Raw genomic sequence first — 15,991 nt, 5'->3', positions numbered from 1 at the left:
CACAAGCAATAAAGAGTGTATGATGATAAAGAGTGTGTGTGTGTGTGTTTCGTCTTTTTTTTATGAGCGTACTTTGTGTATTGGTCGATGTGCTAAAAGTTTTGGTTTCATTTTTTCATTTTTTTTTTTTTTTTTTTTGAATAATAAATCTTTGTGCTACGATATATCATCATCACTAAATAGTCAAATTGGTAAAAAAAAATGCAATGATATCTTGTTCAATATTTGATTCGAATTGATTTTTTCTATTCATGTGATGATTAATGGGTGTAAATGTTGACCTACGAACTTGTTTCTTTTGTCTTTTTTTTTCCTATAATAATCTTCGTTATCATCATCATCGATAATAAAACATTGATATATAATTCAACATTGGAAAACATTCACTCTATCATTGGTCATACATTTATTCAAAGCCATTTAAAAAAAAAAAATATCACTATCATCATCACTATTATAAGGATCCAAAAATAATCCTTCTTTTACATTTCATTGAAAAGTAACAGTGAATTTTTTTTTGTTATTCAAAATTCTTGTTGCTTATTATATTGTTTTTGAGTTGTTCCATTCTTTTTGTGCCTAAATATTAATTGTTGATTCTTCTGTGCGTGTGTGTGTGTGTGTGAAACGGTATTACCACTATTTGTTCCATCTCTATTATATATATCTTTAATCAATTCTATAATTGTAAGGTGTGTTTTTTGAATGCCCGACGTGTTCATTCATAATCGTGTTCATGTATAAAGAGTATAAAGAAAAGAAAAATGCTTGTTTTGTCATCGATTGAGATACCGAATGATGAGCACGTGAAACATCGCGAGCCAAATACTTTGGCTTATTTTCAAGACAATACAAATCAACCGAATCATCAATTACTTGGTGAAGGAACATTATTCATTGGTGAAGATAGGTATGATTTTTTTTTATAAGTTGAACTTTATATACTTCAAAATAGACCTCTACAAATGCATGCATGATATAGACATTTTGTGTTGTTTCTCCCCTATAACCGAAATAGTGTTCGATTTGTATGTGTGTGTATATTGTATGTTTAGCTTCCAAACTGTTAGGTATATGTGGTGCCCGTGGTGTCATTCGATATCCAAATTGACGCCGTTTTTTTGATATTAAGGGCGCGCGCATGTCCTTTCCTCTTTGTGCTTCTTTTTATATATGTTGTAATGTCTTTTTTTAATGTTATAGCGTGTTTGTAGATCTATCTATCTATCTATCCATGTATATAAATGTATGTGTATATGTGTGTGTATGTGTATGTGCCTTTTCCAAGATGACCTCTTTACCACAAGATGTATAATTGCATTTTATCCTTTGTCTTTGAAAAATTTTTGCCCTCCTTTGTCGAAAAGGTCATCGAGAGGTGCACTAGCTTTGTGAATTGCCAACAACATATATCGAGGTTAGCTTCTATCTGCTCTCACATAGTATGTGTTTGTGTTGTGTAACGTTTCATGATATTTTTTTTCTTGTCAATGCAACCTTTTTTCATTTCCACCTTGGCCTTTTTGTTGAACTTTTGCTCACTTGTTCGTTTAACTGTAAATATTTTCATTTTATTTCAACTATATTTACCTTACATTCTTTATTACTTGCAATTGTAATCACTACGTATACGAGTTTAGATCTACTAATGATTAATAAAAATCAATAATCTTGTTGTTTTTTCTTTCTATTATTAATAATCGAAAATCGATATATTTTTTTTTTGTTATAATCCATTACTATTTTCATTTAGGTTCACCTGGCGAACAGAAAACGGACAAGGTTTCAATTTAGAATATCCACAAATTTCATTACATGCTACATCAAGAGATTTGAACAATTTTCATTCTGAATGTCTTTATCTGATGTTTGAAGATAATGATAATGAAAATGCAACACAACATATACAATCACATATTGATGGTGATTATGGATACAACGTTAATGTTTTAAGTGGTAAGTTGATCCAATTCATATTTTTTCCTTCTCTTTTCCCATCAAACATCTCTATTTCTCGCACACACACACACACACACACAAAAGCAGACAAATCTAACCCTTTTTCCCTAAGATATCAAGACAATTTACCATTATTGAACCCAAGAAATACTAATTTTCCACTTCTTTGTCAATTTGGATATCCAATGAAAATTCCTGTGTATTTTTTTTCCTAATTCTGTTATTTGCAATTTTTCTTCATTTAGTTAAAACATACAACATCCACAACAACTACAACAACATCAACAACAACTTCTCAGCTTTACAGAATTCGACAAAATTATTGTGAATTTGTGCTTGATTTTTTTCCTACTGTTTTTTTTTGTTTTGCTGTTTTTTTTTCTTTGTTTTGTTTTTTGCATATTTGACAATTCCATACACTATATCACATTCGTTCGTCTTTTATTTTACAACACATTTATATTACATCACTTTTGATTTTGAAACAAAAACAAAAATATTGATTCTACGACAACATTTAATATACTACTCAATTGTTCCATCTTGTTGTGCGTATGGGTTGCCTGTATATGCCTTCTGTGTTATCAATCAATAGAAAAAGAAAATCTACAACATATAAATAGTTTTATTCATCGTTATAATATATCCTCTTAATCTTGTTTAATCTGGTTAATTCATTTTTTGATTCATGAATTGCGAATACAAATCCAAAAGTTTTGTTTGTTATTATCACTCGTTATTATTGATTGATTGATGTTAATTGTTACCGATTGTTTTTTGTTGTTGTTGATGATTTGTTTTTAAAACGGTGGCGAAAAAAACAAATGTCCTATTGTCAAAAAATTTTTTTTTGCCGGTCTATTGTTGGTTCGATTAATGTTATTGTTATCATTTATCTTTTTACATACATTGTTCATGTAAACGAAATGAAATACACACGGCTACCTGATTGATAATCATAATAATAATCTACTTGAATTGAAGCACACCTTTTATAAAATTCAGGCAAATACCCATTTACGTATACCTCCTATCTTATATATACAAACACACACACACTTACACACGAAATCACCCGGTGAATTCTTCAAGTCATCATTTGTTCATCATTCTCATTTGTTCATCATCGTCATAAGTTCACTCTCACATTTGTTTCATCAAATATCCTATGATATCAACTCATAGAACGTTATCCATCATTTCAATCATTTGATCGCATCAGGCGCCACCATCCCAGATTTTGTTTAAATGTCTCGACTGTGATTATGGCATCATCGCAATTTTTGAACGATTCGGAAATGGTCAACAATTCAATTCTTAATGATAGTCGCTCAAATGATAATTTTAATAATAATTCATTTCAAAATATGAAATGTGAGCCAGATAGCCCTTCAAGTGGTGCAGAGAATAGTATTGGTGAACCGGAAACCGAGTTTATTAGTGTACCAACATCGCCAAGCGCTGTCGTTGGTATGGGCGTCGATTATCCTAATTCACCATACAACTCGGGTTCTGAATATCCAATGGGACGTAGTCCTAGCGGAGATGACAAAGATAATTTAGATCTCGGATCACCACAACATCATAATAACAACTCCAATTCGATAGTTAGCCTCAATAATAATAATGTCAACACCACCAACAACAATAACCAAAGCGCCAACCAATCAACAGATAGAAAGACATTCGAATTCTGTGTAGTATGTGGAGATAAAGCATCGGGTCGTCATTATGGAGCTATTTCCTGTGAAGGTTGTAAAGGTTTCTTCAAACGAAGTGTCCGCAAACAACTCAACTATGTCTGTCGAGCTAACCAAGAATGTGAGGTGACCAAACATCATCGTAATCGATGTCAATATTGTCGATTACAGAAATGTATTCAGATGGGTATGCGTGCCGATCATTGCCAGCCCGAACGTAAACCATTGGTACTCGAGAATTCGACTACTTCAAATTTCGTTACACTTGCGTCGACGACCAGTAGTTCAATATTGATGCCTCCACAAGCTCGTTCGACACAAGCGACGACGATTCATCAGCAACAGCAACAACACCAACAACAACAGCAATCATCATCGTCGTCATCACATTCACCAACACCACGAAATGCTGCCATGTTGCGAAATTGTTCAACAGTTCATGAAATGAATAATTTACTAGATAATAAAGCAGCCCTGTCCATAATCGAAGCAACCGCTTGTGTTAACCAGAATACGACCATCAATTCGAATAAAAATAATGGTGATCTTAATACGTTGGCCAATGTTGTGTCCAATCTGATTGCCTTTAATAAACAAGTCAATGTGCCCAGTCAGGTTAATACAAATACAGCCGACCAACATGTTCATGTTCATCATCATCCACAATCAAATCCGGCCCTTGATAGGCTATGGAAAGCCGATGTTGATGATGATCCTAACACTGAAGAATCCCATTCTGAAAAGAGCTCTGCCAAAGAAACCATTAGTGATGCAAATGAACGTTCTGGTCAAAATTTATTAATCACTAAGGCGGCTTTCGATGTGATGGCTAAAATTGTCTCAGGAAGCAAAATCACTTCAGATCAAGAATCATTATTCCTATATGGAGCAATAGATGCATTTGGTGGCGTCACTGGTGAACAAGATAATTTGATCGATTTCGAAGGACCTATACTTAGTGATCAACATTTTGTATTCAATTTGGCGCCACCGATGGCACCAAATTCGTTCATGTCGTTACAATATATTTGTGAATTTGCATCTCGGTTACTATTCCTGTCTGTACATTGGGCACAATCGATTGCAGCTTTTCAAAACATGTCACATGATGTGCAAACTTCATTGATTAGAGGATGTTGGTGTCAGCTATTCGTGTTGGGCTTAGCACAAACTTCACAAGTCATGTCCTTAGCAACTATTTTGTCGGCAATCATTACGCATTTACAGACTACCTTACAGCAAGATACATTATCGTTGCAAAGAATCAAACAAGTGACAGATCATATATGCAAATTGCAGGATTTTGTGAATACATTTCAAAAACTTCAAGTCGATGAACGAGAATATGCCTATCTCAAATCAATCATATTGTTTAGTCCAGAAAATGTTGCTATCAGATTAAACAATAGACAAATTGAAAGATTTCAAGAAATGTGTGCTAATGAGCTTCGTAATTACGTTTCATCAAGAACAACATCATCGTCCAGACAAAATAATTCATTAGATCGCTATTCAAGGCTAATATTACGTCTAATACCTCTTCGTTCATTGGTGCCCTCATTGACTGAGGATCTATTCTTTTCCGGTTTGATCGGAAATGTTCAAATCGATAGCATCATACCATATATACTGGACATGGACTCTAAAGAGTTTACCAGTCAATTCACAAATGTATCGACAACGACAACAAACACAACCTCAGCTTCAACATCATCATCAACGACGACTACATCCGCATTAAATGACCATCTTCGATCATGCCCCACTATATCTACTACAACTACTTTTAGTGGCACAGGCGGAAGTAATCGATCAAAATCCTCATTTTCAATATCAACTACAAATCCACGTGCTGAATCGCCTTCAAAAGCCTAGCTTTGAATTTTTTTTTCACAATTTTCGCTTTTCATTTTTTTTTCTCCTTTTGTTCTTGTTTTTCCATTCTTTTCAATCGTTTATTTAGACGTTTTGATTATTATTATTATTATTATTATTCAATTTGTTATAAATATACAGAATTTTTTTCTTTTCTGTTTTTTCAATTTCGAAATGTTTATCACTTTTTATCTTTCTCTTTCTGGCCCTGTTTTTTTTTCCAATTCATTTTTCATTTTTTCATTATTCGTTGATAAATGCTCTTTTTTTATTCGTTTTCTCTTTTGCAAAACCATCATACAAATTCATAAAATTATACATCACACACACACAGACACAAGAATGAATCAATGCAAACATTATGTAAAATTAATGAAATATTTGAAAATTAACTTGACGAATCAACCAAAATAATGGGAAACTTTAAAAACAACAACAACAACAACAAATTTTATTACACACAAACACACACACACACACACAATAGGTTTTTTCAATATTCCATTCGAAAATTTTTTTTTAATGATGAAATATTTATCCTTTTGTCTTCGGTTTTCCTTTTTGTTTTTGTTTTTTTTTCTAAAAATATATCCAATATGGAACAACCTGTTTGCACGCTTTTCATTTACATAAATTGATCACATCATTAATATGTTCATTTATATTTGATAATATAATATAAATGTTGATATATTTTGAATGAGGCAAAACATGAATACAGATAAGATGGCTCATTTTTTTTCATTCGAGCTATTTACCTATCGAATTCAAAGAAATCCTTTATTGTTTTTTTTAATGGTTATTTGTATTATGTGACAATGTGGAGATGCCAACCATCCTTGCTGACCACAGAATGAGAGGAAAAACTTTATTGTTCCTTTTTTTCTCATTTTTATTCATACATTCATTTTATTCCATCAAATTATTCAACAAAATTTATTGATAATCCATCATCATCATCATCATCACCACCACACCATTACCAAACAATAGTAACAATTTCATTTTTTAAATCATACTGTTTTTTTTTTCTTAAATTTTGTTATTTGTTTTTCATTTTTATTCAAATTTCACATTTTATCATCATAATGAAACAAAATGATGATGACGATTTATATGTTATATGATGATATGATAATTGGTGAAATTAAATAAAAAAAAATTATATTTGTGCAATATATAAAAAAAATTATCAACCAAAAAAAAAAAATGACTTGATTTGATTTTTTGTTTCGGAATTGCATGCATGGCTATTCTTTTTTTCCTATAATCTAATTTTTTTCTTTTGTTATAACAACTAAATGTTGAAATGAGTGTTAATCATTTTTTTGTTGATTCTAAATAGATCAAGATAATGATGATAATGAGGATGATGATGATGAGGGCAACAATCATGTCAGCGAATTACGTTTCGTTCCAGGAGATCCATCCAAATTGGATTTAATGTATCAGGCTTTGTCCGAATGCCAACTGTTGCATCCGGACCCTGATGATGTTAGCCCATTTGGCGATGAACATGGCGAGTTTTTTGGTGCTAATGACAACGATGATGATGATGATGAAGAAGAAGATAATGATGGTCTACGACAACGACAGGATGATGAAATGGAACGAATGGATTATACCAATGGTCAATTTGAGGATGCTCAATAAATAATAAACACTTTTTCTGGGCAAATGAAACAAATTACAAATATCAAACATTTTTTTTTTATTTTCATTCTTTAAAAAAAATTTTCCTATTCAAATAACACATCTTTTTGGTTTCGTTGGATGTATCATTAGCTTTACTGGTTTACATATCTCGATCACAAGATTATCCTCTGATCGTGTACTTTTAATTCCACTACTTTTAGTCAGTAATGAGCTATAGATCTGTGTAGTCGTCAATGATGATGATGAAATGTCACGAAAATCAAGTAACAAATTAATCTCAATCAATGAAGGACCAGACCAAACACCATAGGATGAGATACAAATTTTTGTCACCAATTTATAATCATTAATATCATCTTCACGTTCTGTTTTGATTCTGAATTCATTCAATTTTGGCTGAATCAATTGAATTTGTTGATCTGGATATTGAATCTAATTTTTTTTCCAAAATGAGTAAAATTAAAATTTGATTTTTCCAAAAAAAAAACTTATCAGATTACTAACTTTTATTCGAATGTTTTTAATATCTTTAACATGTTCCAGATTGGCGGTGAATGGTACTTCCAAGACAAGACCAGCAGTGAATTTAAGGCTACTGTTCATTTGTTCAATCGGTTCAAGGATTTCTGCTTTTGTCATCGTTATTTTTTTGAAATCCTGTAAAACATTATCATCGAGAATATTGCTTAGATCACATATTTTCGATGTAGATGAATTCAGAAAAATTGGTTGTAAAATTCGACCAACAGTCCCTGGCCGTGGCTGATTAAGCGAAGCAATTGCATCAAACATGTTATTGATGATTTCATTCAATTGAACATTATGTTCTGCAGATAATTTCTTCAACGTGGTCATCTCTGATAAAAATGCATCACAGAGACCCAATGCCGACACATTTGAACCGTGGATGATGGCTATCAATTGTAATGCCATGGCTTTAATTCGTGTTTGTTGGATAGCAATTATATGCTTCGGTTGTAATCTATGAAAGCAATTTAGCATTGTAAATGTCGAGCTCAACAGCTATATAAAAAATAAAGACTTTTTGTGAAAGATATAGAAAAAAGGATAATTTATCATGTAACCTGTTGCAGTGATGAACGAAAAACGCTTGACTGTAAAGCCGACATTAGGAATGTATTGATCCAATTGCTATTGGAAACGATCTAAAAAAAATAGATGAGCAAATTATATATCAAATAGTAATGAGTTGAATACTGCATTGAACAATAAACAAACCTTTCGCAAAGATATTTGGCATTGAAGATATGTGGAATAGAATTTACAGGCAGGCTCAATGCTTGAATGTAATAACGAAAGCTTATGAAGATCACTAATAAAAAAAATTAGATGATAATTGATGAATTTATTGAATCGAAATAATACCTAATAGCATTTGATAAAGCTGACATTTGAACATTAACAGAACATCGATCGACACGAACAAGATTATGTAATCGTTGAAAAATTTTCAAAAAAAATTGATCACAATTTTCCATATCAACTTTCAAATCGTTATTAGCAGTTTTATCAAATAAATGACTAAGAGATGGTACCAGATGTGGATAAGATCCTTTGAGATAGATATAATGTTTTCGGGTATGTTTTTCCAATAATTCAATCATTATAGGACAATCTTGGGCAGCATTGAAAATCAATATCAAAATGGCAACATCTATGAAAAAGGCAAAAATTTGGTTTAATTTTCGGATTAACATTAGACTCGATGCTTACATTCAGGATCATCTAGAGGATTATCAGTTAGTCTGAAAAATGGGTGAGTCAATAAAAGCTCGGAAATCAAAGACAATGTTAAGTAGACGTTGTTTTGGCCAAGTTTTCGAAAACAGTTCCATATAGATTCTCGGTCACATGGATAACGTTTGAGATTCTCCTTAAGACTATTTATTGTTGATCGTAATGCAACGTTCGATGCAAGTTTGCAGTTTGACAGCATCAAATGTAAGGCTTCACGAATTCCAATAGAATAATCCTCGAGAACAGCCAATATGATATCAATTTGATCTTCTCTGAGAGTTATATTTTTACCACTAATTTTCGTCAAACATTGAATGGCTTTTAATCGTATTTCTTGGATTTCATCGTTGAACATGTCAACCAAAAAATCCAAAGATTGATTGGCAAAAGTTGGATAGATTTGAGCTAATTTACATAATGATTCCAATGAAGCCATACGTACATCTATTGGAAAATGAAATGTTAGTATTAAAGTAAAAGTTATCTTGATAATTCGTACCGTAGAATTCATCTTCCAGACCATGGATAAAAGCACCACACGAACCTATGCTCATCAATGTAACCGTTTCGGGATAGATTACCTCGGATGCTGAATCGTCTGTCCATTTACGACCACTCGACCATTCACCGGCTTCTAAAGTTTCGCGATGACGTTGATGAGCGGATTTTTTCTTTCTCAAATCAGACATTAATTTTTTGTCCAAAGTTTGATGTAAAAAATTTAAACTTATATCGTTGAATTTTCCCTACAAAAAAAATTAAACTGTTTAATTTATTCATATTCAAATTTGATCATATACCAATAATTTAGCAGCTTCAACACGAACAGCAATGGAATAATCATTCATCATAGAACAGATTTTAGCAAAAGCATCGTCAACGATTCGTATCTGTTCACCATCTTCAAGACAAACAAGGCTTTAAAATTAAAGTTAATTAATAATCAATATAGATAAAAAAAACGAATTCATGATTGAATCATACCAATCCTTATATTGGCAACTCAATAGCTGAATCAAACGCATTGCCGTAATTCTTGCTGTTTCATATTCGTCGTTTAAAAGATCATTGAATTCGCCATACAGACTTATGTCCAATTCGATGCTGTTTTCATGCAAAATTACCTAGTTACAAAGTTTTATTATTATTAGTATAGGGAAATGTAAAAATTATAAATTGCTTTTGGATACCAATGAAGAAAGAGCAGTCGAACGAACTCTAGGATCATGATAATGGCTAAAATCACGCAAAATTTTGATAATTGATCCAACTTCTGACTGAAAATTCTGGAGCGCTGTAGAATCATGACTTGTAATCAAATTGGATAAATTGATCAAGCATTCGTTTATCGTGAGATAATTATTTTCCGCCTGTTGTAGACGTTTTTGAATTGAATGAAGAAAATCGGGAAATTCTACCGACATTCTTGCAAAATTTCGATTGAGAATTCAAATGAATATATATTGGAAACATGCATGCATGCATTTGTTGATCCCGATCATGGTGTTTGTGAATGTGTAAATTCTATTTTTTTTCATAACGTTCATTGTGCAATGAAAATAATCGACGTGTAATTTTTTTTCTTCTCCAACTCATTTTTCGATTTTTCATTCAATATTTCAATTTATAAAAATGTCCACAGCCAAAGAATTAGTTGATAGTATCAATTCTACTGTTACAGAATTTGTCAATAAAACTGATGGCTCCATCAAACCTAAGGCTACACCCGAAGGAATGGCCATGGCCTATGGATCATTGGTTATAATGGCTTTGATTCCAATTTTTTATGGATCTTTCAAATCCGTAGGCTATCATCGTGAACAGAGAGTAAGTATTTTATGATAAATGATTGGACAGAATCTTTTTTCAATGAAAAAATTCATAGGAATCTGGCGAACAGGTAGAAGCTATGTCCCGTAGAGAAGCCGCTTTGTTTCCATTATATGCAAGTGGTGCATTATTTGGTCTATATTTATTTTTCAAGGTATGTGTTGTCCACGTTTATTCCAAACAAAAAATGATAATTATTTCGAATGTATTAGTATTTTTCCAAAGAGCACATCAATCTTTTATTGTCCATCTATTTTCTCGTACTTGGCGTGTGTTCTTTGGCATCAGTTGTCAGCGATTTTATTGAAAGTTTTCTTAGATCAAGAAACATATCGTTTTTACGATTGAACAAATATCATTTATTGTTGACTCAAAATACCGTTGACATGTTGAACATGGAATTTGATTCCAAAGATATTTGCGCTTTCATGGCATGTTCAGGTATTGGTGCCTGGTATATCATGAAAAAGGTAAAAATCATACTGATCAAATCAATTTAATAATTATCTTGAATTTAATATAGCACTGGATAGCCAACAATCTGTTTGGTTTTTCATTTGCAATCAAAGCAATCGAATTCATTAATTTGAATAATGTTGTAACGGGATGTATTTTGCTTTCTGGATTGTTTGTCTATGACATTTTCTGGGTATTCGGTACCGATGTAATGGTTACTGTGGCCAAATCATTTGATGCTCCAATTAAATTGATATTTCCACAAGATTTTCTGGAGAATGGAGTGAATGGAACACAATTTGCAATGCTTGGTTTGGGTGATATCGTCATACCAGGAATATTCATAGCATTATTATTACGTTTTGATGTTTCATTGAATCGTGGTCGACATGTTTATTTCTATTCCAGTTTCATTGCTTATATATTCGGTCTATTTTTGACCATGGCTGTGATGGTCTATTGGAAGCATGCACAACCAGCTTTGCTTTATTTAGTACCATGTTGCATTATTTTCCCATTTATATCGGCTTTATTCCAAGGAGATCTTGTTCGTTTAATCCGGTAAGTAATAATATATAATGATATGATAAGAATAATTCTCATAATAATTGTTAAATTATTTCATCATTGACAGATATAGTGAAGATTCTAAAGAAATTGACGAATCATCTAAAAAAGAAAATTAATTCCTTTATTAATTCTTTTTCTTTCAATTGAATAATTAACAATTAATAAACACAAAGTATTTAATTCATTTTTAATTTTTTCAATTGAAACTATGTATTTGCATTAATAAAACAATGTAATCAAATCAAATTAGATTATTTTTATTGTGTTTCATTTAATCTTCCGGAATTCCAAGCTCTTCGTTTGTCCATTCTGAACGTTGTGGCCAAATGAATTCACCTATAAAAATAATAAATGTCAATAAATGAATTTTGTTCTTAAATCGATGAATATAATGTATAATTTACCAACTAAATGACGCCAATCGGTTATGAAATGCCATCCGATCCACCACCACATAAATCCAGCACACAATTCGGCTCCAAGTTTTTGTGCAGGACGAGCAGCATCATAATTCAATTCTCTGTAACCGATACTAAAATCATTTTCGATAAAATGATCAAAATTAGTGGAAATATAAGACAGCATAAATTTTACATACTATTGTGAGGAATTACGTTGAGTAGAATTTTTTACCATGGGCCTAGAAATCTTAAGAAATTGTCGCAATGGTAACATTTTGAAATGGTTAAATGTTCAATGTCTTGAAGAACAAAATCAACTGACGAATGCAACATCAGCAGCTGGGTCAAATATCGTGTCATTTCAAGTGCGCCATCTATCATCAAAACTTATAGTTGGTATTTTAAATTTTATTAATTACTGCATTGATTTGAAAAATTCTCGAGCTATTTTCAGTGATAACAATGGCGGAACAGCATTACCGATCTGGCGATATTTATTTGTTACTGAACCACGAAAAACAAAATCATCTGGAAAACCTTGTGAACGAGCCATTTCACGTATGGTAATGACACGATGTTGATCTGGATGAATAACTTTGCCTTGTGATGTGATTGGATCCGGATTAGTGACAATAGTGGGAAAAAATTCTCTCCATGAAAGTCTACCATACTGTCCTTGCCAATTGTTATTTTTATCAGCCGTATGAACCAAACACCAAGGTATCAATGTATTTTTCTGTTTTGATTTTTGAACATTTTTCTCATATTTCAATTTATCAATAATTTGACCATTTGATAGTTTGAGTCTACATATCGAGAATGAAAAAATAATCAAATAAAATTGCCGAATTATTATGCTTACCTGATATTCGGGAGATCCCTCCAATCTGCATCAATTTCAAATGGAATTCTTTTGATACGTTCAATATTCAATTCGCTCAACCGTTTGCAATAATGATCGGTGACTAAATTACATTTATTATTTCTCATTTTTCTCTGATATTGACATTTAGGATCACTTTTATATTCTCTGACCATATCGATAAAATAATCATTTTCATTCAAAGCGATAAGATCACCGATTGCATCTTCAATTGTGACCATTCTAAATACGCCGCTATGACCATTGAATGGATCGAATTTTTCATCACTTATTCTGAATATCATAGAGGATTTATTTGGTTGAAAAATATGTGTAGGCAACGGGAATTCCGGTAATTTAATCGTAGATTTGGCTCCAACAATGAAAAGTCGACGTCGATTTTGTGGTAAACCATAACATCCAGCTTGTGAAATTACAATACGTATTTGATAGCCAATTTGAATGAGAAAAGAGCAGAAAATTTTAAAAATCAATGATTTTCCATAACAAATCATATTGTAAACATTTTCGAATAGAAAATATTTTGGTCGATAGAATTCCAGAAAATTCAGATAACACACAAGCAAAGAACGTTTGAATAATGAATATTCTGTGTTTGAAAATCGATTCATTTCAGAAAAACCTTGACATGGTGGACCGCCAATGATTATGTCTATTTTTCCTGGTGGTGGTAATTTTTGTGATAGAAATTCATCTTGATTATTAATGAGCATACGTAAAATTAAATTAGCATCAGCGTTGAAAACAATAGAATCTTTGTAATTACATTTAAATGTTTGTGCTGCTTGTCTATCTTTTTCAATAGCATACAATTTCGAAGCTAAAGAAGCAAATCCATAGGACAAACCTCCACATCCGGAAAATAGATCTAAAATTGTACAATTTTTCGAGGAATTTGATTCGGTTGATTTTGAAAAAAATTTCGTTTTCAATAAATCTGATACATCATGAATTTGTCCATTTATATGATCATAACAATGGTTGAAGTAGAAAAATTCATCTTGATCCAATGTGTTTGTAATATTTTCGGCAAAAATCACTCGACATTTTCGATACACTTTTGATGCTTGAACAATATTTGTTTGGTTTGACCAAAATAACAAATTACAATCACTTTTTTGATAATCTTCAAAATTTTCAAAAATATTTTCCGGTTTATAGAATATATTCAACTTTAATTGATTACCAGATTCATTGTGAATGATTTCGTCAATATAACCTACGTTGAAACCATACAAAATTGAATCATTTGGATTATGAACATCTAAATCAGATCGGCATTTTTTTCGTCGCCTTTCAGGATATAATTGTGGATCAAATGGTCTATCATTTGAATGTTGTTGGCTTCTATTATCATCAAAATAAGTGTATAAAGGCAATTTTATATCATTATCATAACGAGGCAATAATACACAGTCGCCAATCGAATATGGTGTTTCAAAAATTTTTTCACAACCAAAACAATGAATTTCCAATGAAGATTTGGTAAGGTTTTCAAAAACACATCGTTTTCGGTCATAAATTTGATGATAATTAAACTCATTTGTAGTTGTATTGAGATAAGATTCGATAAATTTAACATCAATCATTTCCACCGACGAAGGTAAATGAATATCCGAACAATCTCTTGATGCAAATAAAATATTTTTGGATATCGTTTCACCGAGAATAGTATTATTTCCAGACACATAATGATTAAAATGAACTAAAGACTTGGAATCTGGATATTTACGAATTATTCGTCCATATTCATAATGATTGTCTATCTTGTATCGTATGAAAGTACCAATTTCGATCTAAAATATTAGAAATATTATTTTTTCTTTCCACTTTTTATAGATTCTCAAATACTTACATTAGATAAAAGTTCCGTCTTATTAGAAACATTTTGTTGTTCCGAACACTTGTATCTATGACGAATAATATTATTGAATATCCGATCGAATATTTGTAGCGATATTTTCGTATTCACAATATTTAAAACGGCACTTTGATCACTGAAACTTTGAATCGATTTATCTAGACTAAAATCTTTAAACAAAAAATTTGAATCAACAATATCATTTAAAATCTTGAATATCGAGGTATCACTGAGACAAAGTTCATCTGAATCTCGACAAGAATCATAGCTTTTTATCTGATTGACTATAAAATTGATTGATGTCAACAGGGAAGATGATGTGAAATTGGTTTGATTTTCCAATGTAGATAATAGTGTATCGAGATCAGAATTTGGATTTTCCTGAATAATTTCAATGATTTTTTTGGTCAACATCATTTTTGAATTTAATTCTTCAAACACTTCTTTGTAGCTATCATGTGGTGGAAATTTTAACAGATAACACGCATATTGGCTTTCGATTCCGATCAATAGTGAAGAAAAGCCATCGAATCCGGAAAACCACCATTCATTCACCGGGCCAATCTTTTTTACGATCGTTGAATCATCATGTCCATCGTTTGAACATATTTTCCTCAAACAACCACAAACATAAATTTGTTCACCTTTTTCCAATGAAGAATGTTCTAACGAACATAAACCTGTTTGATCATGAATTATAAATCTGGTGATTTCTAGATTTAAATCATCGTAATCTGATCCATGAATTGGAGCAAATCGATTATCAGTCAAGGCATTTAATTCGTCTACACTTGAAGAGTAATTTTTACAATAAATACATTGAAATTCTGTTGATATATTGGTTGTTTGTTTTGCCATTTTAGATACAATTTAACAATGAATTCCATTATTTATAAGAACAATGTGTTTAGCATCTGTTGATGTGAATGAAGCAAACTTGAATATATTATAATTGCTATAATAAATAATAATGGGCGGGTTCCCATTTTCTGGAACAGATGTGTTTGTGTGTATGTGACATTGAAACTTTGATGATTGTTCG

The 15,991-nt window shown here is 31.5% G+C and overlaps 6 protein-coding genes across 8 annotated transcripts; 3 read left to right on the top strand and 3 right to left on the bottom strand.

Moving 5' to 3' along the window:
* Window positions 1-15: 15 nt before the first annotated feature.
* Window positions 16-7,677, top strand: icln (chloride nucleotide-sensitive channel icln). Of its 2 annotated transcripts, XM_047062724.2 has the most exons (4): window positions 19-630; window positions 693-910; window positions 1,754-1,956; window positions 6,880-7,308. In XM_047062724.2, exons 2-4 carry the CDS (start codon window positions 765-767, stop codon window positions 7,185-7,187), a joined length of 657 nt encoding a protein of 218 aa, XP_046918680.2. In that variant the 5' UTR covers window positions 19-630; window positions 693-764; the 3' UTR covers window positions 7,188-7,308. The 2 variants fall into 2 exon arrangements, with proteins under 2 accessions (XP_046918679.2, XP_046918680.2); XM_047062723.2 differs by having other exon boundaries at window positions 16-910; window positions 6,880-7,677.
* Window positions 2,211-6,310, top strand: LOC124498896 (orphan steroid hormone receptor 2-like). Its single transcript, XM_047062718.2, has one exon. It carries the CDS (start codon window positions 3,225-3,227, stop codon window positions 5,532-5,534), a length of 2,310 nt encoding a protein of 769 aa, XP_046918674.1. The 5' UTR covers window positions 2,211-3,224; the 3' UTR covers window positions 5,535-6,310.
* On the bottom strand, window positions 7,222-10,488 carry IntS4 (integrator complex subunit 4). Its single transcript, XM_047062717.2, has 10 exons — window positions 10,139-10,488; window positions 9,933-10,072; window positions 9,749-9,866; window positions 9,448-9,694; window positions 8,925-9,392; window positions 8,577-8,865; window positions 8,430-8,523; window positions 8,276-8,356; window positions 7,695-8,213; window positions 7,222-7,622 (listed from the first exon to the last, which is right to left on the bottom strand). Exons 1-10 carry the CDS (start codon window positions 10,370-10,372, stop codon window positions 7,278-7,280), a joined length of 2,535 nt encoding a protein of 844 aa, XP_046918673.2. The 5' UTR covers window positions 10,373-10,488; the 3' UTR covers window positions 7,222-7,277.
* LOC124498899 (signal peptide peptidase) lies at window positions 10,480-12,050 on the top strand. Its single transcript, XM_047062722.2, has 5 exons — window positions 10,480-10,775; window positions 10,834-10,932; window positions 10,991-11,248; window positions 11,302-11,795; window positions 11,869-12,050. Exons 1-5 carry the CDS (start codon window positions 10,581-10,583, stop codon window positions 11,918-11,920), a joined length of 1,098 nt encoding a protein of 365 aa, XP_046918678.1. The 5' UTR covers window positions 10,480-10,580; the 3' UTR covers window positions 11,921-12,050.
* LOC124498901 (NADH dehydrogenase [ubiquinone] 1 beta subcomplex subunit 2, mitochondrial) lies at window positions 11,967-12,562 on the bottom strand. Its single transcript, XM_047062727.2, has 3 exons — window positions 12,403-12,562; window positions 12,209-12,336; window positions 11,967-12,140 (listed from the first exon to the last, which is right to left on the bottom strand). The coding sequence occupies exons 1-3, from the start codon at window positions 12,477-12,479 to the stop codon at window positions 12,076-12,078; spliced, it is 270 nt and encodes an 89-aa protein (XP_046918683.1). The 5' UTR covers window positions 12,480-12,562; the 3' UTR covers window positions 11,967-12,075.
* Window positions 12,563-12,598: 36 nt separating this feature from the next.
* On the bottom strand, window positions 12,599-15,853 carry LOC124498664 (DNA (cytosine-5)-methyltransferase 1). 2 transcript variants are annotated; one of them, XM_047062453.2, is made up of 4 exons: window positions 14,944-15,853; window positions 13,855-14,884; window positions 13,068-13,782; window positions 12,599-13,011 (listed from the first exon to the last, which is right to left on the bottom strand). In XM_047062453.2, the coding sequence occupies exons 1-4, from the start codon at window positions 15,805-15,807 to the stop codon at window positions 12,621-12,623; spliced, it is 3,000 nt and encodes a 999-aa protein (XP_046918409.1). In that variant the 5' UTR covers window positions 15,808-15,853; the 3' UTR covers window positions 12,599-12,620. The 2 variants fall into 2 exon arrangements, with proteins under 2 accessions (XP_046918409.1, XP_075584845.1); XM_075728730.1 differs by having other exon boundaries at window positions 13,068-14,884.
* Window positions 15,854-15,991: the final 138 nt, after the last annotated feature.

The sequence above is a fragment of the Dermatophagoides farinae genome, chromosome 2 (genome assembly GCF_024713945.1).
Source record: "Dermatophagoides farinae isolate YC_2012a chromosome 2, ASM2471394v1, whole genome shotgun sequence".
In the NCBI taxonomy this organism is placed as follows: Eukaryota; Metazoa; Arthropoda; class Arachnida; order Sarcoptiformes; family Pyroglyphidae; genus Dermatophagoides; species Dermatophagoides farinae.
The sequence above is the reverse complement of the archived record's forward strand: the minus strand, read 5'-3'. Positions and strand labels throughout refer to the sequence as shown.

Bases quoted from the DNA above. Each gene is read 5' to 3' on its own strand.
- icln (XM_047062723.2), top strand. From the start codon at position 765: ATGCTTGTTTTGTCATCGATTGAGATACCGAATGATGAGCACGTGAAA. The intron at 911-1,753 runs GTATGATTTTTT...ATTTTCATTTAG, and splicing joins TTATTCATTGGTGAAGATAG to GTTCACCTGGCGAACAGAAA. The intron at 1,957-6,879 runs GTAAGTTGATCC...GATTCTAAATAG, and splicing joins CAACGTTAATGTTTTAAGTG to ATCAAGATAATGATGATAAT.
- LOC124498896 (XM_047062718.2), top strand. From the start codon at position 3,225: ATGGCATCATCGCAATTTTTGAACGATTCGGAAATGGTCAACAATTCA.
- IntS4 (XM_047062717.2), bottom strand. From the start codon at position 10,372: ATGTCGGTAGAATTTCCCGATTTTCTTCATTCAATTCAAAAACGTCTA. The intron at 10,073-10,138 runs GTATCCAAAAGC...CTTTGTAACTAG, and splicing joins CGACTGCTCTTTCTTCATTG to GTAATTTTGCATGAAAACAG. The intron at 7,623-7,694 runs GTTAGTAATCTG...AAAAAAAATTAG, and splicing joins TTAAAAACATTCGAATAAAA to ATTCAATATCCAGATCAACA.
- LOC124498899 (XM_047062722.2), top strand. From the start codon at position 10,581: ATGTCCACAGCCAAAGAATTAGTTGATAGTATCAATTCTACTGTTACA. The intron at 10,776-10,833 runs GTAAGTATTTTA...AAAAATTCATAG, and splicing joins GCTATCATCGTGAACAGAGA to GAATCTGGCGAACAGGTAGA. The intron at 11,249-11,301 runs GTAAAAATCATA...AATTTAATATAG, and splicing joins CCTGGTATATCATGAAAAAG to CACTGGATAGCCAACAATCT.
- LOC124498901 (XM_047062727.2), bottom strand. From the start codon at position 12,479: ATGTTACCATTGCGACAATTTCTTAAGATTTCTAGGCCCATGGTAAAA. The intron at 12,337-12,402 runs GTATGTAAAATT...AAATGATTTTAG, and splicing joins CAACGTAATTCCTCACAATA to TATCGGTTACAGAGAATTGA. The intron at 12,141-12,208 runs GTAAATTATACA...TTATTTTTATAG, and splicing joins CGATTGGCGTCATTTAGTTG to GTGAATTCATTTGGCCACAA.
- LOC124498664 (XM_075728730.1), bottom strand. From the start codon at position 15,807: ATGGCAAAACAAACAACCAATATATCAACAGAATTTCAATGTATTTAT. The intron at 14,885-14,943 runs GTAAGTATTTGA...CTAATATTTTAG, and splicing joins AGACGGAACTTTTATCTAAT to ATCGAAATTGGTACTTTCAT. The intron at 13,012-13,067 runs GTAAGCATAATA...CTCGATATGTAG, and splicing joins AGGGATCTCCCGAATATCAG to ACTCAAACTATCAAATGGTC.